The following is a 26091-nucleotide window of genomic DNA, read 5'->3' as shown; positions in this document are numbered from 1 at the left end:
CAATATGTTAGGATTTGTTAGTTAAATTTCAGTAAAATGATTGGTTAAGGTATAGCTAAGGAGAACTCAAGTTTTACTATATAGTCTGCAGTCAATCAGGAAGTGAGTGAGTGGGTGGGTGGGGAAATGGGAACAGGGAATGGGGGTGGGGAATTGGAATCATGTCTTGCTAAGGGAGGGAATGGGAACAGAACGGGGGTGGGGAAATTGGAATCATGTTTTGCTAAGGGGCGGGAATGGGAACAGGGACACAGGCAAGGCTCTGTGGTGTCAGAGCTGAGAAGGGGACCCTAAAGAAGGAAACTGGAATCATGCTTGCTAGAAGTTCACCCCAATAAACATCAAATTGTTTGCACCTTTGGACTTCGGGTATTGTTGCTCTCTGCGAGAAGGACCAGGGAAGTAAGTGGGTGAAGGAATAAGCCCCCTAACAATCACAATCGCCAGTGGCTGTCATCCTGGCACCTCTCAAGGGCCATCTTTGTCCCTCCCCAAGCCACAGGCTGGGATATAAGTTTAATAATATGCTATGCTGCACTATGTCTAATGCATGTCTAAAGGATTATGTACTAGCTGAACAGTATAATACAGATTAGGTTTCTCCCCTTCTTCCTTACTTGTAAGGCCAGCCCTGAGAACCATGGTTTTATACTCCTCTTAGTTCAAATACTTTGTTCATAGTCTAATTCCAAAACTCGGAATGTGCAAAAAGCCCAGTATGCTAATCCTGGAGTCCATTGTGTACATGTCAGATACAAACTTGGATATGTTTAGCAACAGAACTACAACTGCTCAGGAAATGATTTTTTTTTTCTGAAAATGTTTAAAAAAATATTTTTCGGGTGCGGGGGGGGAGAAATACTGCAAATTTTTTTGGTTGCTAAAAACCAAAAAAGTCAGTTTTGAGGTTTTTCTCTGTTTTTATGTAAACCCAGAATAGTCCATTTTCATGGAACTTATTTGCTAACATTTCTCTTTTGTTGAGAAACTGTTTTGACTGAAAATTTTGTACCCACTCTCTTTAAATGACCAGGGGTCTCTGTGCTCTCCCCCACCCCACCCCACCCCCCACCCGCAGTTTCAGGTTACTTTCAGTTCTGCAGCCAGAACTATAATGCTAGAGCAGCAGACAGCTGTGTGCCCATCAGCTCCCTCTGCGTCTGTCTTTCTATCTGCCTGGCTCTAGAAATATATCATTTGATGAGGAGGAATTTATATCCCATCAGTGTCCAGTGCTCCCACTGCCCGACCAAGAAGATGAAAAAGTAAACAAATAATACTAAAAAAAAGGGATTCACTTCACCTAGAGCAGTGGTTTACAACCTTTTTTCATTTGCCAGCCCCTAAAAATGTTCGAATGGAGGTGTGGACCCCTTTGGAAATCTTATACACAGTCCGTGGACCCTCAGGGGTCCGAGGATCACAAGTTGAAAACCACTGACCTAGAGGCACAGGGTAACAGACTGCTGTTTTTGCTCCTGGGACAGTGGGAACCAGCTAGCTAGAGAAGGGGAAGTAGGGAAATAAAGACAGAATGGCAGCTAGGGGTTGTGCAATTATGCCAGAACTGTTCAAAGAGAACTGTGAAATGTAAGCAGACAGACAGATTGATTGATCTCCTGCAAGCAGGCTGGTAAAGAAACAGCTTAGCCCACACTGAGGGTCCAAAGCCAGCAGAAGGAGACCAAGAACAATGAAAGGTGTGTGTAAGCACACAGCCAGCAGAGTTTGGACAAACATTAAGTAATATCCTGCACAACCAATTAGTCTCTGGATTATGAAATGACCAGATCTGGAAGAAGTTATTGACTGTATCAGCGCTTACATTCAAGAAACCTGTTGAAGTAGCAGTTGCAATGGTGACCACAGAGAAGGATTCTCTGGAATTTAGCATGAACCAAGTAGTTCTCCTCTTGCATTGGTGAGACAGAGGACCACGGGCACATAAGGCATTTCTGTTTGACCTTTGTGCACAAACTGGATCGCTGAGAACATCAGGTTATTTGCAGCAAGTGCCAGAATAAAGGAGACATTGGCATGACATGTTACACAGTTCAATGACCAACAACACAGTAACTGTACATTCAAGAAGACACCTCTGAAGACTAAATCTAAGAAGGGATTGAAGTTGGGAATTCTTAATGTGGGAAAAGATAAGAGCTCTAGTGACGCTGACCAAGATCTTGCACTACATGTGTTATCAGAAGCTGGAGTCAGAGATGGCATTTGGTTACAACCTTGATCGAGGAATTCCTACAACAATAGAGCTTAATACTGGACTTGCTGTTTCACTGATCTGCATCTACCTATCACCAGATTTTGTCACAAGTTCCCCTAGAAGAAATCTCCAAGGTTTTGAAGACTTATCACAGAGAAAAGTTAGTCTCAGATGACATACTCCAGGTGAAAGTTGAACTAGATGGACAATCTAGCGGTGGTCGTGGAACCCCCATCCCTAGGACATATGGACCCTGGACTTCAGAAAAGCAGACTTTGACTCCCACAGGGAACTGATGGGCAGGATCCCTTGGGAGAATAACATGAGGGGGAAAGGAGTCCAGGAGAGCTGGCTGTATTTTAAAGAATCCTTACTGAGGTTACAGGGACAAACCATCCCGATGTGTAGAAAGAATAGTAAATATGGCAGGCGACCAGCTTGGCTTAACAGTGAAATCCTTGCTGATCTTGAACACAAAAAAGAAGCTTACAAGAAGTGGAAGATTGGACAAATGAGCAGGGAAGAGTATAAAAATATTGCTCGGGGATGCAGGAGTGAAATCAGGAAGGCCAAATCCCACCTGGAGTTGCAGCTAGCAAGAGATGTTAAGAGTAACAAGAAGGGTTTCTTCAGGTATGTTGGCAACAAGAAGAAAGTCAAGGAAAGTGTGGGCCCCTTACTGAATGAGGGAGGCAACTTAGTGACAGAGGATGTGGAAAAAGCTGATGTACTCAATGCTTTTTTTGCCTCTGTCTTCACAAACAAGGTCAGCTCCCAGACTACTGCACTGGGCAGCACAGCATGGGGAGGAGGTGACCAGCCCTCTGTGGAGAAAGAAGTGGTTCGGGACTATTTAGAAAAGCTGGACGAGCACGAGTCCATGGGGCCGGATGCATTGCATCCGAGAGTGCTACAGGAGTTGGCGGAAGTGATTGCAGAGCTATTGGCCATTATCTTTGAAAACTCGTGGCGATCCGGGGAAGTCCCGGAGGACTGGAAAAAGGCTAATGTAGTGCCCATCTTTAAAAAAGGGAAGAAGGAGGATCCAGGGAACTACAGGCCAGTCAGCCTCACCTCAGTCCCTGGAAAAATCATGGAGCAGGTCCTCAAGGAATCAATTCTGAAGCACTTAGAGGAGAGGAAAGTGATCAGGAACAGTCAGCATGGATTCACCAAGGGCAAGTAATGCCTGACTAATCTAATTGCCTTCTATGACGAGATAACTGGCTCTGTGGATGAGGGGAAAGCGGTGGTCATGTTGTTCCTTGACTTTAGCAAAGCTTTTGACGCTGTCTACCACAGTATTCTTGCCAGCAAGTTAAAGAAGTGTGGGCTGGATGAATGGACTATAAGGTGGATAGAAAGCTGGCTAGATTGTCGGGCTCAACGGGTAGTGATCAATGGCTCCATGTCTAGTTGGCAGCCGGTATCAAGTGGAGTACCCCAAGGGTCGGTCCTGGGGCCGGTTTTGTTCAATATCTTCATAAATGATCTGGAGGATGGTGTGGATTGCACCCTCAGCAAGTTTGCAGATGACACTAAACTGGGAGGAGAGGTAGATACGCTGGAGCGTAGGGATAGGATACAGAGGGACCTAGACAAATCGGAGGATTGGGCCAAAAGAAATCTGATGAGGTTCAACAAGGACAAGTGCAGAGTCCTGCACCCAGGACGGAAGAATCCCATGCACTGCTACAGACTAGGGACCGAATAGCTCGGCAGCAGTTCTGCAAAAAAGAACCTAGGGGTGACAGTGGACGAGAAGCTGGATATGAGTCAACAGTGTGCCGTTGTTGCCAAGAAGGCCAATGGCATTTTGGGCTGTATAAGTAGGGGCATTGCCAGCAGATTGAGGGACATGATCGTTCCCCTCTCCCATGATCTGGAGGATGGTGTGGATTGCACCCTCAGCAAATTTGCAAATGACAATAAACTGGGAGGAGTGGTAGATACGCTGGAGGGTAGGGATAGGACACAGAGGGACCTAGACAAATTAGAGGTTTGGGCCAAAAGAAATCTGATGAGATTCAACAAGGACAAGTGCAGAGTCCTGCGCTTAGGACAGAAGAATCCCATGCACCGCTACAGACTAGGGACCGAAGGGCTCGGCAGCAGTTCTGCAGAAAAGGACCTAGGGGTTACAGTGGATGAGAAGCTGGATATGAGTCAACAGTGTGCCGTTGTTGCCAAGAAGGCCAATGGCATTTTGGAATGTAAAAGTAGGGGCATTGCCAGCAGATCGAGCGACATGATAATTCCCCTCTATTCGACATTGGTGAGGCCTCATCTGGAGTACTGTGTCCAGTTTTGGGCCCCACACTACAAGAAGGATGTGAAAAAATTGGAAAGAGTCCAGCGGAGGACAACAAAAATGATTAGGGGAGTGGAACACATGACTTATGAGGAAAGGCTGAGGGAACTGGGATTGTTTCGTCTGCGGAAGAGAAGAATGAGGGGGGATTCGATAGCTGCTTTCAACTACTTGAAAAGGGGGTTCCAAAGAGGATGGATCTAGATTGTTCTCAGTGTTAGCAGATGACAGAATGAGGAGTAATGGTCTCAAGTTGCAGTGGGGGAGGTTAGGTTGGATATTGGGAAAAACGTTTTCACTAGGAGGGTGGTGAAGCACTGAAATGCGTTACCTAGGGATGTGGTGGAATCTCCTTCCTTTGAGGTTTTTAAGATCAGGTTTGAGAAAGCCCTGGTTGGGATGATTTAGTTGGGGATTGGTCCTGCTTTGAGCAGGGGGTTGGACTAGATGACCTCCTGAGGTCCCTTCCAACCCTGATATTCTATGGTTATATGATTCTATGATTCTGCAGTCTTCTGAGACCTCACCAGTCCTCCAGGAGGTTTCAGAATTTTTTTTTCAGAAATAATTGTTAATGGATCTGAGATTGCTTCAGGTAGTTCTTTAATTACCCTAGGATGAATTTCATCAGGCTTTGACGACCTGAATACATCTAACTTATGCAAAATATTCTTTAACCTGTTCTTTCCCTACTTAGGCTTGTTTTCCTTTCCTCTTGTTAATATTCATTGTGTTCAGTATCTGGTCACCATTAACTTTTCTAGTGAAGACTGAAGCAAAACAGGCATTAAACACCTCTGCTTTTTTGATGTCATCAGTTAGTAGATCACCTTCCCCACTAAGTAGAGGACCTACACTTTCCTTTGTTATTCTCTTGCTCCTAATGTATTTAAAGAATCTATTCTTGTTCCCTTTTATGTTCCTTGCTATTTAACTCATTTTGTGCCTTAGCCTTTCTGATTTTGTTTCTACGTTCTTGTGCTATTCTTTTGTACTCCTCCTTAGCAATTTGTTCATGTTTCTCCTTTTTGTAGGATTCCTTTTTATTTTCAGGTCATTAAAGAGCTCCTGATGGAGCCATATTGGCCTCTTACCATTCTACTTATCTTTCCTTTGCCCAGAGATAGTTTGCAGTTGTGCCTTTAATACTGCCTCCTTGAGACCACCAGCTCTCCTGAACTTCTTTTTCCCTGAGGTTTTCTTCCCATGAGCTCCCAGTAAGGTCCTACAGGAGTAGGAGCAGAGAGAATTCTCCTAATTCTCCTCCTCTGGAACACCTGGAGCACAGATGCCCTTGCTGCTTGCACAGCTAAGGGTTGCTGCTTGCTGCTTTCGGAGCTGAAGGTTAACCCTTTGAGTGCATGGGACTTGCCCTGCCACACTGACTGCTGAATTGAGTGTGGCGTGTTTTACGTGCTCTGACGCACTGATTACAGGACTGACTGTTAACTGTGTTTTTACCTGCTGTACCGTATTCACTGTAGAACTGAATGTTCTTAATCAAGTTTTGTTTCTTTTCTTTCTCTCTCTCAAGCAGCTAGGAAAGGGTTAACAAGTATTAGCAGTTGGTAGTTGACTGTTGCTAGTTTGAATGTATCATTAAAGCTTGGATCACTCAGTGCAAGAGTCATAGGAAATTTTATGATAAGGGAGGAGCTGAATTAGGCAGAGGAAGAAGGATCAGCCTGAGGAAGAACGAGCTGGACAGTGAATCCATCTCAACCCACCAAGCTTCCCAGTCATTGAAAGGTAAGCCTTGCATTGACTATTATGGATAGCTGGCTTATAGTCGGGAGAATGACTATATGAATGCCTTCTGCTGTTAAATAAAGGTTTCAAAGAAGACCTCGACTCTGTGTATTCAGCCACTCCACCACCAAAGATTAAACCCTTGGGAGAATCCTGGATGAGTTGGTAACACTTACTTACCAATTCTCTCTTAAAGTCTATTTTAATTCCATGGCCTTATTCTGTGGCTCTCACTCCTTCCTTTCCTTTCAATCATGAAATCTATCATTCCATGATCACTTTCGCCCAAATTGCTTTTTACCTTCAGAGTCACAAACAATTCCTCCCCCTTAGTCAGAATCAAGTCTAAAATGGCCGTTCCCCCGGTTACTTCCTCCAATTCTTGGAACAAAAAGTTGTCCCCAGTACATCCCGAGAACTTACTGGACACATATCTAGGTAGTTAAAGTCCCCCATTATGACCAGGGCTTATGTTTTGGATATTTCTGTTATTTGTTCTAGAAATGCCTCATCTACCACCTTCTGATTTGGTGGCCTACTGTGGGACGCCTACCATTGTATCACCCCGATTTTTTACTCCTTTTTATCTTTACCCAGAGACTGTCAACTCGTCTGCCTCCCACCTCCTTTTGGACCTCAGAATCTGTATATATATATTCTTGATATATGATGCAACCCCTCCTCCATTTGTACCCTGCCAATCCTTCCTGAACAAACCATGCCCCTCTATACCAACATTGCAGTCATGAGTCTTAAGCCACCAAGTCTCTGTGATGCCAATTAAATCATAACTGTTCTGGTGTACTAATACTTCCAGTTCTTCCTGTTTATTCCCCATCTGCCTTGCATTTGTATATAGATATCTAAGATGCTGATCAGATTCCCCCCTTGATTTCCCTCTTGTAGCTTCTATAACCCTATTATAATTTTCTGTGTCCCTCCCAAAATCTAACCCTCTGTTAAGGTCGCCTTTTTTTATATACTTACTTGTGGTCTTTTGTCACTTGCATCCTTTGAGCCTAGTTTGATGCCCTGCTCACTAGGTTGGCAAATCGGAGACTCAAGATGCTCTTCCCCATCTTGGTCAGGTGGACCCAATCTCTCCCCAGCAGACCACAGCATCCCATGGTTGAGTGAGCCAAAGTCCTCCCATGGACACCATCTGCACAGCCATGCATTAATCTCCAGGAGGCACATGTCCCTGCCTGGGCCTTTACCCTCATCCAGCAGGATGGATAAGAACAGAACCTACACCCCTGGTCCCTTCACCTTAGCTTCCAGAGCCTGGTAGCCATTGCTGATCTGCTGCAGTTCAGACCTGACAGTATTATTAGTGCCCATGTGTATGAGCAGCATGGGGTATTGATGAACCATAGTTATGGGTATAACATGGTTTCTGTTTAAAGCTGAAATTTGCATCCTTTCTAAAACCTATGTATGCATGATGACACACACACAATGGGTCTGATTCAGCTCCCTCAGGGAGCCTTTCCATTGACTTCAATGAGAATAGGCTGAGACCCCTGTATTTCTATACAAGATATGTGTGTAAAGTACCTTCATATCAAATTATGAGAGCAAGGTGTTTTCATATTTAGTTTTTCATTTTTTGTTTGTTTGTTTTTTGCTTTGTAAATAACAGAATCATAGAAGATCAGGGTTGGAAGAGACCTCAGGAGGTCACCTAGTCCAACCCCCTGCTCAAAACAGAACCAACCCCAACTAAATCATCCCAGCCAGGGCTCTGTCAAGCCGGGTGGTTAAAACCTCTAATGAAGGAGATTCCACCACCTCCCTAGGTAACCCATTCCAGTGCTTCACCACCCTCCTAGTGAAATAGTGTTTCCTAATATCCAACCTAGACCTCCCGCACTACAACTTGAGACTATTGCTCCTTGTTCTGTTATCTGCCACCACTGTGTCTAAAATCAAAAATCTCAGGGGCAGATTCTGCACATACTAAAATCAATGGGAATGAGATCCGGCTAATCTGAGTTGCTAATCTTAAAAGCATTGCCATTTCTTGCTTTTCTCTCTCTTTCAGTTTCTTTCTTTCTTTCTGTTCTTCTGACACACAATGCAACAGTGATTTTGCATATAGGACATTTCAGGTTCTAACAAGTTTCATGTTACCAGCCACCCTGCTGGGATGCTAATCTTCTCCCCTTCCTGTTTCACTGTTTGTTTGGATGGTTGCCAGAGTAAAGGAGGCTACACCCTGTTTCTAAGGAAATTGCTTGTGTGACTTATGGTTTCCTGATTAGGAGACCATCTTACTACGTCCTTGACCAGCTCTGTTGTGGGAAGATCGGCTCCTGCAACTCTGTGTTTAACCTCCCTTGTGGAAAGAGGGGCAACATTATGTATTTGTGGCGAATCAGGGTTGAATGGGTTTTTGGGGTCAGCATCAGGGGGTATTTTTTTTCCCAGGGGGCTCCAAATCGCATTCCTCCCTCAACCTTATAGCCGCTACTACCCCTTTATGGGCTCTCAGTTGGGCACACAATTTATTAATCTCTGCCTCACACTTCTGATGGCCTGCTGCTGCCTTGGCTGCCTTATTCTCATCTGCAAGGAAGCAAGTTGCTGCTCTCACTTTTTCTAACAAAATTTTGTGAGTTTTAACTCTTTCCTATACTGTTCTGCATTCCTCCTGGCCTTGTCTCTCTCCTCTTGCATATTTCTAAGTAGAGTCACCATTTTAAGCTTTTCTGCTCTAAATTCACATGCATCTATCTCTCATTTATTCAAACGCTGTTGTAACTGCTTTTTCTCCAGCTCCAGTTCCTGCCTTCCCTTTTATCATTTCAACCATTTCCAGACATGCATAAAATAACACCCATGCAGCAGCCACATTCTTTCTGCTACCCCGTGACTTAAAAGTTGTGCAATATTGTTCAAAGCTCAGACTCGCTTCAAGCAGGGGATTCTCACCCTTAAAGCACCCCCTTTCCCAGGGGCATTTCCCCTTCTTCATTACCCATCTCTCTAACCTGTTGGTTTTCTCTTGTCTCAAGCGAGCAGCCAAGGGTTTTTTTTTTCCAGCCATCTCTACTTCCCTTATCTCACTAATGATCCCTACCAAAAGCCCTTTCACGCAGTCAGAGTATTGCTCTAAAATCTTTACTTTTAAGGCACAACCCTTTAACTCCTTATTGCATGGTCCTACTGTTATTCTAAGCATGATTCTTAACTTAAAAATTACAGGATGTTATCAAATATTCTATGAGAGACGGACCTCGCTAAAGGAGCTTAGTCTGAAAAAGGAAGAGACAGTTTCCCCACTCTGCAGCAACTACTGAACAAGTACCATGTGATTGGTGTCACGTGCTGCCCGGGTTCCTCCACCAATTTGTTACCAGATTCGCCCATTACTTTGGGGTATGCTCATTTATTAGGGTTACTCTTCCGGGAAGGGGTGGGAGGGTTCTGTAATTCTATCCATGTACTGCTCGTGTCACTTGTGTTCTCATACGGAGCTCTACTTCTCCCTGCTGCAAGTGCCCTCCCAATGGAGCTATCCTGCAGGACCGAGGTTCCCCAGGGCTGGGTTCCTCCAGACCCAGAATCAGATGAACAAACACACACACACATACACACATTAAGAAAGCGTGTCTGAGAGGACCGGGTTAATCAGCACTCCCAAGCTGATCCCTTATATGCCCCTGGACTCAGCAGACTGGGTCGAGCAACACTTCCAAGCTGCCACCTTTGTATCCCCCAGATTCAGAACGTTCCTATCCCCACTTTCACATTACAGGTGTTCTGGTAGTAACCCACTTGATGAGCAAACCCCACAGGATTTTTGGGTGCTGCAGGGATCTTTAGTTTAAGTACGAGGAGCATTGCTGCAGAGCGAATGGGGAAGGCAAAAAATATCCACGAGGGTGGGGAGAGAGAGAGAAGCAACCAGCTTAAGCATGACAGTTATTTATTGCCAGGTAATAACCATACAAGGGGAGCCAAACAAACAAAACAGTTATTATAGTAAATCTAACTTAAATTTGATGATAAAAGGTTAAAAAAACTCTTACTGATCACACAAGTCAGGGTCAGAAGGCTATACCTAGAGAGAGAGAGAGATATGAGTTCTCACCACTTGGTGAAGCTTGAATCAATCAGGTTCCCAGGTGGTGGTGGTAGCTGAGGGTCCAGAGTGCTGGAGACAGGCAGAGCCCCCAGCACGATCAGTCAGGAGAAGATGAAGTCCCAATGGAACTGATACAGATTTTCGATCCAGGCCTCAGAGCACTTACTTGAGCATGGGTAGGGGTTTTTCTAGGGAAAGCACAATGGTTCAAGGGAGAACACTAGATTTGTTTGTGGGTAAACTGATGGCTCAAGGGAGTATACCACAGTTGTTTTGTTCAGGCTAGACAATAGGAACTGATTATTCCTGGCTATGGTCGGTGTTCCTTCCATGGAGCTCACAATGCAGTTATGCAGCTTCAGTATTTTGGGTACCAATAAAGGATTTTTTACTAGAACTGTTCTGATAACTACTGAGCTGGGTGTGTGCAGGTGTGGGTTCATTAACATCTGGAGCAGAGATTCCCCATCATGCAGTGCTTCCCTGCTTTTCTGGTCCCAGAGTTCTGTGCGGTTCTTGCCTTAGAATCTCTGTTCTCCATTCTGTATGCTAATGGAGATGCCTCCCTGTCCCATCTTTGATGGAAATGACACTAGGGGAATTTCCCTAATCCTGTCACCCTTATCCCAGGGGTTTAGGTGTGTCTCCTACTGCCTTTTCATTGCTTTTTGTAAGTCTTTCTTCTGATCAGCTTTGGTTCAAGCTGAGGCTGGGGAGCAGAAGGTCATTCTTGAGTCAGACAGGCTGGGTGCTGCGCCCTGGTTCCCCAAGAACACAAAGCTGATAGGTAACACCTCCTGGCTCATCACTAATTGTCAGGGAAGAGCTCATGCAGACCTTACTCACAGATCATAATTTAAAATTATTAGGTTGGCCAGCATCACTGAAACAAATGCACCAACATTGTCATAAAAAACAACAGCTGTGTGAGGAAGCTAGACTTTGTTCATACTTTTCAAACCTATTATGCTTTCTCAGGTACTAGTATTTTATCATATACCATAGATGCTTTTAAGGTGTATATTAAAGTTGCAATTTCAATTCAAATTTCCAACTAATGACTTAATTGGCAACATTGCTTCTGTTCTTTCTGAGGAACAAAATATAGATATCAATAGTTTTTGTTGAACTTTCCACTCTCAGTTTCGATCACATATGATCTAGGCACTTTTTTTGTTTTTTTGTTTGGTTGTTTGTTTTCTTTATGACAGCAGGAGTTGTCCGTCCTTTTTCTCCATCCAGTTTGACACAAACACGGGCACCAGGTTCTAGATATGGCAGTTCTGTAACAGTGACATCTGTTATAGAAGTTTTTGTAATCCTTTTCATCAGACTTGGCTATTTGTTTCATGTCTGGCCATTCTGGAGGTAGATCCTTTTCCTCAGTTGGAACAGCAGTTCTGAATTGTTTTCTCATCAGGAGTTGTGCTGGACTATATCCATATTGGTGTTGATGGCTAGCACAGAAGAAGACCCATTCCTTGCTACTACTGTTGAATTTTCTCAGCTGTCTCGGCCTCTCCACTCGCTTGTCGGGAATGCGGGCTGCTACTAATATGATCAAAATCATATTTCATTTGGACTGACTTACCGCTGCAGTGAATTTTGGTTCATTGTCCATCACTAGTTGTTCTGGAATACCAAAGGGAGCAAAAGTGCATATCAGCTTCTCAATGACACTGCAGCATACCTTGTTTTCCAAGTACATTACTTCTCCATACCCGGAAAAATAGTCTGCTATGATCAGATAATGATATGCTCTGAATTCTACAAGTCTGCAGCTAGTCTCTTTCAAGGTCTGTCTTGTAGAGGCATTGTTATTCTACATGGTTCAGCATTATCTCTCAAGGTTATTTGTACTGGATCTCCTTTCAAAAATCCAATTGCAGTAACTGCTCCATGGAGTTCTTCCACCTTTCTCACTAGGCCCATCATGACTGCCACTCTGCCGCTGAGAAGTTTGTTGGTCTTTGATCCTTTGATCACATGCACTCTGAATGCAAACCTTTTGTCTTTGTAAGTTGTTTCTGTGGTTAACTGATCCATATAGTTCAGAATAGCTCCAGGATTAGTTAGGTCACTTCAACTCTGGGAGGGATTGAAGGTGATTGTAAGTCCCCTCTGATATGACTGTCACACCTGCTCCTGAGTCAATTTTAAAGTCAATAGTGGTTTTGTGACTATTCATTTTCACTTTCCAGGCCAGCTCTGTGTCATCACACATGACAGATCCCAGAAACAATGGCTCTTGACTGTCAGTAATCATAGTCAGCTTCATGACTGCCTTAGTATGGCAAACAGCTGCAAAATGTCTGCATTTTGTGCATTTATTACATCTTTCAGAGCAGCAGCCGTGTTAGTCTGTATTCGCAAAAAGAACAGGAGGACTTGTGGCACCTTAGAGACTAACCAATTTATTTGAGCATGAGCTTTCGTGAGCTACAGCTCACTTTGTGTCTTTAGCTGGACATACATCTTTTGGGCAATGAATTTTTCCACATCTTGTGCATTTAGCCTTAAAGGCTCTGTAGTTTTCCTGGGACTTAACGCTCCTGCCCCAGAGGTTTTACTATGATGACTTTTAGCAGTCATGCAGGGGCCAGTGGTTGATTTGTAAATGAAGAGGTGCTGGGGCTCAGGCATGGATGATAATATTGTTTCCCCTCCCCGTTCACATCTTCCTGGGATCTCCTCCCACACACAGTCCCCCTCCCCCAGGGTCTTCCTGTCCCTCCCACTGGCTTTCTCTCCCCTCCCCAAAAGGGCTCCCCCCCCACAACAGGAAATCCATCCTCCTGTTTCCCCCACATCCAGGAAATCCTCCCCTCCCAGCGAGAGCTGCACTCATGCAGCTGGAACCTCAGGTTCAACCCCAAAGTCCAGCCTTGCCCCCCAAGGCAGCCCTGATTGGCCAGCACTGTCCCCCCCTTCCTAGCCTATGTGGGGAGAGAGGCTCAGCACACCTGAAAAGGCAGCTAATCAGCAGCCAGGAGAAGTGGGAACCACGCTGGGGTCCCAGGCTGGGGAGCCAATAAGGGGCAGGTCTTGCAAGCGAGCGGCAGAGCGATTGGCCAGTCCACCTGCAGGGCCTGCCCGGGATGAATGAGTGGCAGGTGGCCCAGCCCCTCAGAAGGCGAGGGGGGAGGGTGGAATGTGAGTGATGGCCTGAGAGGCCAAATAACAATCGATGCAGAGCTCAAATAGGATTGAAAAGCCCTGGGCTGAAGGGGAGGCACTGGAGGGCTGGGCCCTGGTGCGACAAGCAGGTGTTGCGGGGGGCGTTGGGCCCAGCCGAAAGAGCAGCTGCCCCAGAGCAAGGAGGAGGCTCCCCCGGGGCAGCCGGGGCCCCGGCCTGAGGAGGGAGGTCCCCAGGGGGCTTGGCTCTGAGTAGCCTCAGCACAAATTAAGCTCTCCCTGAGTCTGTTTTCAGTTTCTAAGCTAGTTTCTGGTTTTTCAGGTTTGCGAAGTTTGTTTTGCTGCTCCGGTTCAGAGGGCTTTGTTCTTTGGGTAGCTGTGTGAAGGTTTAAGTCTGTCTTTAATTTTAGTTACTGACAAAGATTTATCTGGCAGGCCAATAACCACACTATCCCTAATATTTTCATGTGTTACAGTTCCAAAGTCACAGTTTTCTGTCAATGCATGCAAAGCGCTTATGAACAATTCAGCAGATTCCCCTGGTTGTTGAAATCTCTGGTGAAAACACGCCCTTCCATAAACCATATTTCTCTGAGGTATAAAGTGTGCATCAAATACACCCAGAATTCTGTCATAGTCACCTTTGTGATTGTTTTCAGTAAAGGGAAGGGATTTAAATATAAAGCTTCCCTACAGCATAAAGTAAAGATGATGCCTGAATGTCTGCAGCAACATCTTCCAAAACGCTGCTTTCAGTCTGTCCACGCTCTAGGTTTTTCAGAGCTGAAGTTTGCTGGGGCATTGAAGAGAAGCATGTTCATGAGATCCTCCAACCTGTGTTGCTTCTTGCTTTTTCTTTATTTCTGTTTGCAACCTTTGTTGCTGTTTTCCTTTGGTTTGTGTTCTAAGAAGAGCTCTCTGTAAGCTCGATAGCATGTCTGTCTCACCATGGTCCAATAAAAGATATTACCTCACCCCCTTCGCCTTTACCTCTGACACTGTGGGCTTGTCTACACTTAAAATCCTACAGCAGCACAGCTGCAGCACTGTAGCCTTTCGGCAGAGGTCACCACCTATGCCGACCTAAGGGGTTCTCCCATCAATGTAGGTAATCCACCCCCCTGGAGATGGTAGGTAGTTCGACAGAGGAATTCTTCCTTCCACCTAGTTCTGTCTGCATGAGGACTTAGACAGCTTAACAATGCCACTCAGGGGTGTGGATTTTTCACATTCCTGACAAATGTGGTTAAACCAACCTAATTTTCTCGTGTAGGTCTATGTCATGTATTCCTTGTACACGGTAGGTTGCAGGGCTGCTGATAGTAGGTCAGGCTCTTGTACCAGTTACAGACTGGCTACAGAACTTCCTTTATAGAAAGAGATGCCAGACATGTGTCCTCCAAGACCATAAGATACGTTAATGCACCGCTGGCTATCACTGTCATCAGCTTAGATAAGGTATGTCACATTGTGACATTCTATACTGTGGGGGAGCATGCTGTAACCCCCATATTCCTCATTTTCATATAATTGTGATCTTCCATATAAAGTATGCCTTGTAAGGTATCGGGGAAAGGTTATGATCTGCTGAAAGTCATTTCTCTATCCATATATGTGTATCATTAATGCATATGAAGTTATGAGAATTGTGTAGTATGGTTGTCACTAAAACATGCTGTAAATTGGGGGAATCAGCCAGATATTAGCTCCCCAGAGGCAACAGCAAGGAAAGTAACCAACACCCGGGTGGGGTGTCAAACAACCATCCACAGCCATTGTCCAGCAAGGGAGCTACAATGCGATGACTCATCTGCATGAAGCCACACCAGGGGAATTACTCAACCTTGCTTGGAGAAACTCAGTAATGCTCACTTGACTCTGAGGGGAGGGGCAAAGCCAAGGGGGAGGAAAGGACATGATAAAAGGAAGAGACATTTGCCAGCTCTTCCTACTACACCTACAGACACCACACCAAGCGACTGAAGTGCTGATCAAAGGGGAGAGCCTGGCTGAAGAGCAACCAGCCTATGGTGAGAAGCATCTAAGTTTGTAAGGGTATTGAAAGTGTTAAGATCAGCTTAGAATGCGTTTTGCTTTTATTTCCTTTGACCAAATCTTACTTGTTATGCTTTGACTTATAATCACTTAAAATGTATCTTTATAGTTAATAAATTTGTTTATCTGTTCTACCTGAAGCAGTGCGTTTGGTTTGAAGCATGTCAGATACTCCCCTTGGGGTAACAAACCTGGTACATATCAATTTCTTTGTTAAATTGACGAACTCATATAAGCTTGCAGCATCCAGTGGGCATAACTGGACGCTGTAAGACGGAGGTTCCCAGGGTTGTGTCTGGGACCAGAGATATTGGCTAGTGTCATTCAGTTGCACAATCCAAGGAGCAGCTTACATGCCAGAGGCTGTGCGTGACCAGCCCAGGAGTGGGGGTTCTCACAGCAGAGCAGGGTAAGGTTGTCTCCCAGAGTCGAGGACTGGAGTGACCTAGCAGATCACTGGTCCGGATAATACCAAAGGGGATTGTCACATACATACTGTACCAAGAAGACATTATGTGCCAAGCAGTGGCTGAACCGTATAATACAGTTTAGGATTCCATTGCAGAGGGAGGGCGGGGTCCAAGTGTGTAGGGAGGATCCTTCCTTGTGGTATGGGAGTGCCTGGCCTGCTGCCAAGTATTAACTACATCACAGCTGGTTACAAATGCTTGGAAAAAGTGCCAGGCTTTGTCCGTGTTGGGGGTTTGCTCCAATTCCAGCTGTTGGGGTAGCTGCCCCAATGCAAAGCCCTGGTGTAAATGGGGGAAGTCACCCGAAGCCATGATTTTCAGTGGTGCAGCTTAGCCCATGTTGTAGCTAGCTACGTGCGGATAGTTACCCCAGTTTGTTTTGTGCCTGAACCCCTTTGTGAAAGACTCAAGAAGCTTGATACCAGCAAAGATGCAACAGCCTGCTTTCCAGCAGGGGATTAACTGCACCTGTGCAAATAGCGGGTTTGTGTGTGCACCAAGGGGGTTGCATTGCTGGCTGGAGTTGGTGCAAATTCCCAGTGTAGATACAGTCTGAGCATCCCAGGTAATAAGAAAATCACTGTGGAGCTGCGGAAGGTGTAAACAGCACAAGCTAATGACGCAGGTGATTAAACACAAAGCAGATTAGTTAAGAATGTAACTCTTATTTTTATTCCCTCTAGGGCAGCTCTTGTGGTAATTACGCCTTGCAGTGTCATCCTCAGTCTTCTTCAAATCTGAATGAGTCCTGGTTTCGAAAAGCACTAACAACCCAGTGTCAAGTAGAGCTCGGTAGTAACCTTGGAACTGGCCTGCTAGAATGTCAGACAAAAGACCTGAATTCTCAGGTAAGATGATATATTCATAGAGTCATAGAATCATAGAATATCAGGGTTGGAAGGGACCTCAGGAGGTCATCTAGTCCAACCCCCTGCTCAAAGCAGGACCAATCACCAACTAAATCATCCCAGCCAGGGCTTTGTCAAGCCTGACCTTAAAAATATATAAGTGTAACCCTTCTGCCCGTCAGAGTTGGCAGCAACAAGGGCCGGGTTCAATATCTCGGAGATCCATTCCAATAACACAATGCAAACCAGCTCGAGCCCCCACCCAGTGACCTGGGACAAATATATACCACTCCCGCTGGGCGCCTCCAAGAGGCGATACTTCCCCTCTCGCAAGCACAGAGTCTGAGTGTAGCAAAAGCCTGTTAATAACAGAGAGAAACAATGTGGCATTATGTTGGGGAAACACCACCAACAGGATTCATAACAGGACCCATGAGCAAAAAAAAAAACCCACCCCAAGCAAATTGGGGCATGCCCTTTTCCCTTTGGTTCTTGAGTCCAGCAACCCCAAATCACCCAAAGTCCCAAAAGTCCAATGCCCCAAAAGTCTCTGTCCCTGGTCAGGGCAGCCCCAGAGTTCGAAAGTTTATCTGCGGAGTTTTACCTCCCAACCTGGGTGGAGATGGGACGGAGGTAAGAGGCACCTTACATGATCTGAAACTGACCGCCCCATAGCTCCATAGCTGCGCTCCGCTCCGCCAGCCGCCCCACGAACTCCTTCGCTCAGCTCCGCTCCGCGGCCCACAAGCAGCTCCTGCCATCCACGAACTGCTCCTCATTGAACTGCTTCACCAGCCTGTCCACAAGGCACTCCAGCCGTCCCGCAAACCGCTCCACAATATATCTTCAGGCTCCCCCACTGCTTAACACAACACTCAGTGATTTCAGCTCTTAGGTGAATTCAACTTGTAGTAGGGGAGCCTCAGTGCTGGTGCACTGTCAGCCCAAAGTGAGCTCAGCAGCCTATAACTAGACTTCTAATGAAATCAAAATTAGCTCTGATATTCCACAGTGGAGAGAGGAGGAAGTGCAATTAGCATGTAAGGCCCTCACCACAGGGCCCATACCATCAAGTATTAATACTTGTCCCCAGCCTTTCTCCATTCACAGAGTTTTGGAACCCATGACCCTTGCCTAGCGAGTGCTACTTAGTTGATGGTGAATCCCTCCATCATAACAAAAGGCCACATACAGTTCCAAGCACAGTTCCCATAATCAGGGTAATAACAATTTATTCTTCCTGCCCCAAGAACAGAGACACTGGGGATCCCACAGCAGCCAAAGTGACCATTTGGGCAGCTATGGTCTCATTCTAGGCGGGGTGGGTGTGCCTATGCAAATGAGATCAGCCCCTGAAGTTCTTTTCCACAACTTGCCACACCTCACCACCAGATGTCAGGGTGGAGCTCATCCTGACTCTGCTTACATAGAATCATAGAATCATAGAATATCAGGGTTGGAAGGGACCCCAGAAGGTCATCTAGTCCAACCCCCTGCTCGAAGCAGGACCAATTCCCAGTTAAATCATCCCAGCCAGGGCTTTGTCAAGCCTGACCTTAAAAACCTCTAAGGAAGGAGATTCTACCACCTCCCTAGGTAATGCATTCCAGTGTTTCACCACCCTCTTAGTGAAAAAGTTTTTCCTAATATCCAATCTAAACCTCCCCCACTGCAACTTGAGACCATTACTCCTCATTCTGTCATCTGCTACCATTGAGAACAGTCTAGAGCCATCCTCTTTGGAACCCCCTTTCAGGTAGTTGAAAGCAGCTATCAAATTCCCCCTCATTCTTCTTTTCTGCAGGCTAAACAATCCCAGCTCCCTCAGCCTCTCCTCATAAGTCATGTGTTCCAGACCCCTAATCATTTTTGTTGCCCTTCGCTGGACTCTCTCCAATTTATCCACATCCTTCTTGTAGTGTGGGGCCCAAAACTGGACACAGTACTCCAGATGAAGCCTCACCAATGTCGAATAGAGGGGTACGATCACGTCCCTCGATCTGCTCGCTATGCCCCTACTTATACATCCCAAAATGCCATTGGTCTTCTTGGCAACAAGGGCACACTGCTGACTCATATCCAGCTTCTCATCCACTGTCACCCCTAGGTCCTTTTCCGCAGAACTGCTGCCTAGCCATTCGGTCCCTAGTCTGTAGCTTTCAGAGTAACAGCCGTGTTAGTCTGTATTCGCAAAAAGAAAAGGAGTACTTGTGGCACCTTAGAGACTAACCAATTTATTTGAGCATGAGCTTTCGTGAGCTACAGCTCACTTCATCGGATGCATACCGTGGAAACCGCAGCAGACTTTATATATACACAGAGAATATGAAACAATACCTCCTCCCACCCCACTGTCCTGCTGGTAATAGCTTATCTAAAGTGATCATCAGGTGGGCCATTTCCAGCACAAATCTAGGTTTTCTCACCCTCCACCCCCCCACACAAATTCACTCTCCTGCTGGTGATAGCCCATCCAAAGTGACAACTCTTTACACAATGTGCATGACAATCAAGTTGGGCTATTTCCTGCAAAAATCCAGGTTTTCTCACATCCCTCCCCCCCACCCCCATACACACACAAACTCACTCTCCTGCTGGTAATAGCTCATCCAAACTGACCACTCTCCAAGTTTAAATCCAAGTTAAACCAGAACATCTGGGGGGGGGGGGTAGGAAAAAACAAGAGGACACTGGGAGTGGCTAAGTCATTATGCAAGGTAGCCTGTGTCCTCTTGTTTTTTCCTACCCCCTCCAGCTTTTCTAAATAGTCCCGAACCACTTCTTTCTCCACAGAGGGCTGGTCACCTCCTCCCCATGCTGTGCTGCCCAGTGCAGTAGTCTGGGAGCTGACCTTGTTCGTGAAGACAGAGGCAAAAAAAGCATTGAGTACATTAGCTTTTTCCACATCCTCTGTCACTAAGTTGCCTCCCTCATTCAGTAAGGGGCCCACACTTTCCTTGACTTTCTTCTTGTTGCCAACATACCTGAAGAAACCCTTCTTGTTACTCTTAACATCTCTTGCTAGCTGCAACTGCAGGTGGGATTTGGCCTTCCTGATTTCACTCCTGCATCCCCGAGCAATATTTTTATACTCCTCCCTGCTCATTTATCCAATCTTCCACTTCTTGTAAGCTTCTTTTTTGTGTTCAATATCAGCAAGGATTTCACTGTTAAGCCAAGCTGGTCGCCTGCCATATTTACTATTCTTTCTACACATCGGGATGGTTTGTCCCTGCATCCTCAATAAGGATTCTTTAAAATACAGCCAGCTCTCCTGGACTCCTTTCCCACTCATGTTATTCTCCCAGGGGATCCTGCCCATCAGTTCCCTGAGGGAGTCAAAGTCTGCTTTTCTAAAGTCTAGGGTCCGTATTCTGCTGCTCTCCTTTCTTCCCTGTGTCAGGATCCTGAACTCGACCATTTCGTGGTCACTGCCTCCCAGGTTCCCATCCACCTTTGCTTCCCCTACTAATTCTTCCCGGTTTGTGAGCAGCAGGTCAAGAAGAGCACTGCCCCTCATTGGTTCCTCCAGCACTTGCACCATGAAATTGTCCCCTACCCTTTCCAAAAACTTCCTGGATTGTCTGTGCACCGCTGTATTGCTCTCCCAGCAGATATCAGGGTGATTGAAGTCTCCCATGAGAACCAGGGCCTGCGATCTAGTAACGTCTATGAATTGCCAGAAGAAAGCCTCGTCCACCTCATCCCCCTGGTCCGGTGGTCTATAGCAGACTCCCACCATGACATCACCCTTAGTGCTCACACTTCTAAACTTAATCCAGAGACACTCAGGTTTTTCTGCAGTTTCATACTTGAGTTCTGAGCAGTCATACTGCTCCCTTACCTACAGTGCAACTCCCCCACCTTTTCTGTCCTGCCTCTCCTTCCTGAACAGTTTATATCCATCCATGACAGTACTCCAGTCATGTGAGTTATCCCACCAAGTCTCTGTTATTCCAATCACATCATAAATCCTTGACTGTGCCAGAACTTCCAGTTCTCCCCGCTTGTTTCCCAGGCTTCTTGCATTTGTGTATAGGCACTTGAGATAACTCGCTGATCGTCCCTCTTTCTCAGTATGAGGCAGGACCCATGCCCTCTCGCGCGCTCCTGCTCGTGCTTCCTCCCGGTATCCCACTTCCCCACTTACCTCAGGGCTTTGGTCTCCTTCCCCTGGTGAACCTAGTTTAAAGCCCTCCTCACTAGGTTAGCCAGCCTGCTTGCGAAGATGCTCTTCCCTCTCTTCGTTAGGTGGAGCCCATCTCTGCCTAGCACTCCTCCTTCTTGGAACACCATCCCATGGTCAAAGAATCCAAAGCCTTCTCTCCGACACCACCTGCGTAGCCATTCGTTGACTTCCACGATTCGACGGTCTCTGCCCAATCCTTTTCCTTCCACGGGAAGGATGGATGAGAACACCACTTGCGCCTCAAACTCCTTTATCTTTCTTCCCAGAGCCACATAGTCTGCAGTGATCCTCTCAAGGTCATTCTTGGCAGTATCATTGGTGCCCATGTGGAGAAGCAAGAAGGGGTAGCGATCCAAGGGCTTGATGAGTCTCGGCAGTCTCTCCGTCACATCGTGAATCCTAGCTCCTGGCAAGCAGCAGACTTCTCGGTCAGGGCGGCAGACAGATGACTGAGTCCCCCTGAGGAGAGAGTCCCCAACCACCACCACCCTCCTCCTTCTCTTGGGAGCAGTGGTCATGGAACCCCCATCCCTAGGACAGCGCATCCCATGCCTTCCAATCGGTGGAGTCTCCTTCTGCTCCCTTCCCTCAGATGTATCATCTGATCCACTCTCCGCATTAGTACCTGTGGAAAGAACATGAAAACGGTTACTTACCTGTATCTGCATTGCTGGTACATGGACGCCCCCCTTTCTTCTTCTGGAGGTCACATGCTGCCAAATTCTGAAACCATACCCTTACTGTGAACATTGTTACATGTAGAGCAGTGGTCTCCAACCTTTTTAAGCACAAGATCACCTTTTGAATTTACTTGCAATCCAGGATCTACCCTGCCCCTTCCCCGAAGCCCCGCCTCACTCATTCCATCCCCCCTGCCTCCATCACTCACTCTCCCCAACCCTCCCTCACTTTCACCAGGCTGGGGAGTGGGTTGGGGTGCGGAAGAGGGGGTGTGCTCTGGGGTCGGGCCGAGGGGTTCGGAGTGTGGGAGGGGGCTCTGGGTTGAACCTGGGTCAGGGGGTTGGAGTGCAGGAGGGAGTGAAGGGTGCAAGCTCTGGGGGGAGTTTGGGTGTAGGAGGGGGCTCAGGGCTGGGACAGGGGGTTGGGGTGCAGGAGGGGGTTCAGGGTGCAGGCTCTGGCAGGGGGCTCAGGGCTGGGGCAGGGGGTTGCGGTTCGGGAGGGGTGAGGGGTGCAGGCTCACACCAGGTAGCACTTACCTCAGGCAGCTCCCGGTAGGTGATATAGTGGGGCTAAGGCAGGCTCCCTGCCTAGCCCCGGCCCCGTGCCGCTCCCGGAAGCGGCCGCCACATCCCTGCGGCCCCTGGAGGTGGGCATGTGGCTCTGCCAGCTGCCCTTCCCTGAAGGCATTGCCCCCACAGTTTCCATTGGCCACAGTTCCCTGTTCCCAGCCAATGGGAGCTGCGGAGCTGGTGCTGGGGCAGGAGCAGCGTGTGGAGACCTCCCCTGCCCTCCCCTAGGGGCCCCAGGGACATGCCGGCCGCTTCCAGGAGCAGCACGGGGCAAGAGCAGGCAGGGAGCCTGCCTTAGCCCCACTGCGCCGCCGGACTTTTAGCAGCCGAAAATCTCCTGGATTGGCTGCAGTAGCCTCCATGAGATCGAGCCCATTTCTGGGAGATTCCTGGCAAAACCAGGAGGGTTAGCAACCCTAACTGATACTGAGATAGACTGTCAGAGGCCCCATAATCGACCAATCAATCGCAATCTACCATTTGTTGACCACTATGTAGAGGAACCGATCCCCAGCTGGTGTAGCTCTGCATACACTGATTTACACTAGTGGGAGATCTGGCCCAGGATCTCAGTGTTAACCCTGTGCTCTCACTTGCTCATAACTCTGAAATGGGAGATTTTCCCTGCTTAGCCAGAGTCCAGAGGGGACAGTTGGGAGTGTGAGGAAAATCTGTTCAGCCATTTTGAGTACAGCTACACTGGAATAAAAGACCCGGCTCAGGTCAGCCGACTAGGGCTGAGGGGCTAAAAATTGAGGTGTAGATGTTCAGGCTTGGGCTTGGGCTCAGGGACCCTCCCCCGTCACGGGGTACCAGAGCTCAGGCTCCAGCTCAAGCCCAAATGTCTACAGAGCAAATTTACAGCCCTGCAGCCTGAGTCAGCTGACCCAGGTCAGCTGCCTGTCTTTAATTGCCATGTAGGGACCATGCCATGTCAATCTAATTAAGCTGAGAGGTGCTGAGATACCACAGTGATGGATGCCAGTGCAAAACCTCTAAGTCCAGTAGGGAAAAACAAAAAAGTGTTCTGTTTCTGTCAGTCTTAGACTTTGCACAGAGCAAGGGCTGAGCTGCTAAAGTCAAATCAAGGTTGAAACCTGCTTACGATCTGGGCTAGATCCTCAGCTGGTGCAAATTGGTGTGGCTGCATTGAAGACAGCAGAGCTCTGCCGAGTTAGCTGAGGACTTTGCCCCTGACATTTGAACTGTTTTCAACCCTGTTTCTTAGTAAAACTTGTTATAGTTAAGGTTGTTATAGTTAAGGTTAACGATTGCCCCCAGGAGTTCTAGGCATTGAACAGAACTTCATTGTGCTAGGCGCTGTACAAATACAAAGAGCAAAACGACAGTCCCTGCCCCAAAGAGCTGACAATGTAAGCATAAGACGAGAGACAACAATTAGAAATGGACAGATTGGGCAGCGCAATGAGACAATGTTGCAACGCTCTGCTGTGCCGGGCTGCCTGCAAAAACCTGACAGTGGACAGGCTGTGGTTCTACTACAGCAGCAGCCTGTCCACTGTCAGGTTTTTGCAGGCAGCCCGGCACAGCAGAGCGTTAAGGAGGGTTTTGAAGGTCGTGTGACGGGCTTTACAGACCCCACACAGAGACATAGGGAGTAAAGGAGCAGTACTGGACAAAGAGAGCCCCACCACTTAGCAGCAGCGGAGCAGGCTCCAAATGGGGGATCTGCTGTAAAGGGGACCCTGACAGCCAAGCGCAGTTGAGGGGAAGAGTGAAGGGGAGGCTGTCTGAAGGGAGGAAGCCAGTTTGCTGTTTCTGGGGACCATGCAATGCACAGGAGAGGGTCTGGACTGTGGGTAAGAGCCAACCAGGAGCATAGGGGCCTGATCTTTTCCCCTTCCCCACTCCCTGCTGAGAGAAAATAACTGGACACTAGGAAGGGAACTGGGGAATGCCTATTTGGCTGAGTGAGCTGCTGAGACTGAATGAGAACTGCCTGTTGGGGGACAGGGGGCAGTGGGCTATGACCATGCCCCAAACGGAAAGCGATCAGGAGGTAGGAAGCAGCCCCGGGGAAGTTGGCCAGGTGCACCAGGAGGAAGCAACCGAGACATTCCATGCCTCTCCCTCTTGGTCCCTGGGACCCAGTGGAGAGGGAGGGCCCAGGGTCCCCTACCTTTCCCACTACCTCTGTCCAGGAAAATGCCACTGCACTGGGAATTGACGGGCTGCAGCTTGACTGTTAGTCCTGCCGATTGCCAGCCAGACTTGCCCCTGTAGCACTCCAAGTACAGTTGTTCTCCCATACACACATTGTGAGTCAACCACACACATGCACACAGGACTATGGGGGTGGAAGGACTGTCAGGCCAAGGCCTGCCAGCCTGTGAGTGAAACCAGCTGCAGGTGGATAATGAGATAATTTTGTGGATGTTTACACAGAGCTTCTTCCAAGCATGAGAGGCAGCATGGGAGGAAGGGGATTGTTTGGAAATTTAACAAGTTGGCGATGGAAGCTGGCCTCGTGGGCTGATCAGAAGCCAGAGTCAACTTTTCAATACTGAACAAGGACCAAGGAATTCTAGACCAGTCAACCTAACTTAGATACCTGGGGAGATACTGGAACAACTTATTAAGCAATCAGTTTGTAAGCACCTAGAGGACAATAGGGTTATAAGGAATAATCAGCATGGATTTGTCAAGAACCCATCATACCAAACCAACCTAATTTCCTTCTTGGACAGGGTTACTGGCCTAGTGGATGGGGGAAAGCTGTACACATGATATATCTTGATTTTAGTAAGGCTTCTGATGCAGTACCTTGTGACATAACCATAAGCAAACTAGGGAAATGTGGTCACTCTAGATGAAGTTACTATCAGGTGGGTGCAAAACTGGTTGAAAGACCATACTCAAAGAGTAGTTATCAGTAGGTTGCTGTCAAACTGAGAGGATGTGTTGAGTATGATCCCACAGTGGTCATTTACTAGTCAATATTTTTATTAATGACTTGGCTAATGGAGTAGAGAGTATGCTTAAAAGTTGTGGATGACACCAAGCTGGGATGGGTTGCTAGTATCTGGAGGACAGGATTAGAAGTAATAACAACCCTGACAAAAAGTGGAAAATTGATCTGAATTCAACAAGATGAAATTCAATAAAGACAACTGCAAAGCACTTCACTTAGAAAGAAACCAGTGAAATGCACAACTACAGAATGGGGAGTCACCAGTTAGGCGGCCGTACAGCTGAAAAAGATCTGGGGGTATAGTGGATCACAAACTGAATATGAGTCAACAGTGTGATGCAGTTGTGAAAAAGGCTAATATCATTCTGGGGTGTATTAACAGGAGTGTTGTAAGTAGGACACAGGAGGTAACTGTCCCGCTTTACCTGGCACTGGTGAGGCCTCAGCTGGAGTCTTGTGTCCAGTTCTGGGCACCGTGCTTTAAGAAAGATGTGGGCAAACTGCAGAGAGTCCAGAAGAGAGAAACAAAACTGATCCAAGGTTTAGAAAATCTGACCTGTGAGGAAAGGTTAAAAAACTGGGCCTATTTAGTCTTGAGAAAAGGAAGCCTGAGGGGGGACCTGGTAAGTCTCCAAATCTGTTCAGGGCTGTGATAAAGACGACGGTGAGCAATCATTCTCCATGTCCACTGAAGGTAGGACAAAAAGTAAATGGCTTAATCTGCAGAAAGGGAGATTTAGGTTAGATATTATGAAAGCTTTCTAACTGTACGGAGAGTTAAGGCACTTTATCATTAGTTAAATATACCTGTTACAGAGAAGGCAAGGTCGGAGAAATGCACTTT

General features: G+C 47.0%; 1 protein-coding gene across 1 annotated transcript in view; it reads left to right on the top strand.

The window, feature by feature from the left end:
* Window positions 1-5158: 5158 nt before the first annotated feature.
* NUGGC (nuclear GTPase, germinal center associated) overlaps window positions 5159-26091 on the top strand; it is an 88458-nt gene continuing 67525 nt past the window's right edge. Inside the window, exons 1-3 of the mRNA XM_078851933.1 lie at window positions 5159-6278; window positions 9486-9659; window positions 16712-16876. Of these exons, the coding sequence (XP_078708059.1) occupies window positions 16849-16876 (28 nt within the window). The 5' untranslated portion in view covers window positions 5159-6278; window positions 9486-9659; window positions 16712-16848. The remainder of the gene's footprint in view (window positions 6279-9485; window positions 9660-16711; window positions 16877-26091) is intronic.

The sequence above is a fragment of the Lepidochelys kempii genome, chromosome 3, assembly GCF_965140285.1.
Source record: "Lepidochelys kempii isolate rLepKem1 chromosome 3, rLepKem1.hap1, whole genome shotgun sequence".
Lineage (NCBI taxonomy): Eukaryota > Metazoa > Chordata > Testudines > Cheloniidae > Lepidochelys > Lepidochelys kempii.
Note: the sequence above shows the minus strand (reverse complement) of the source record. Positions and strands in the feature narration are given on the sequence as shown.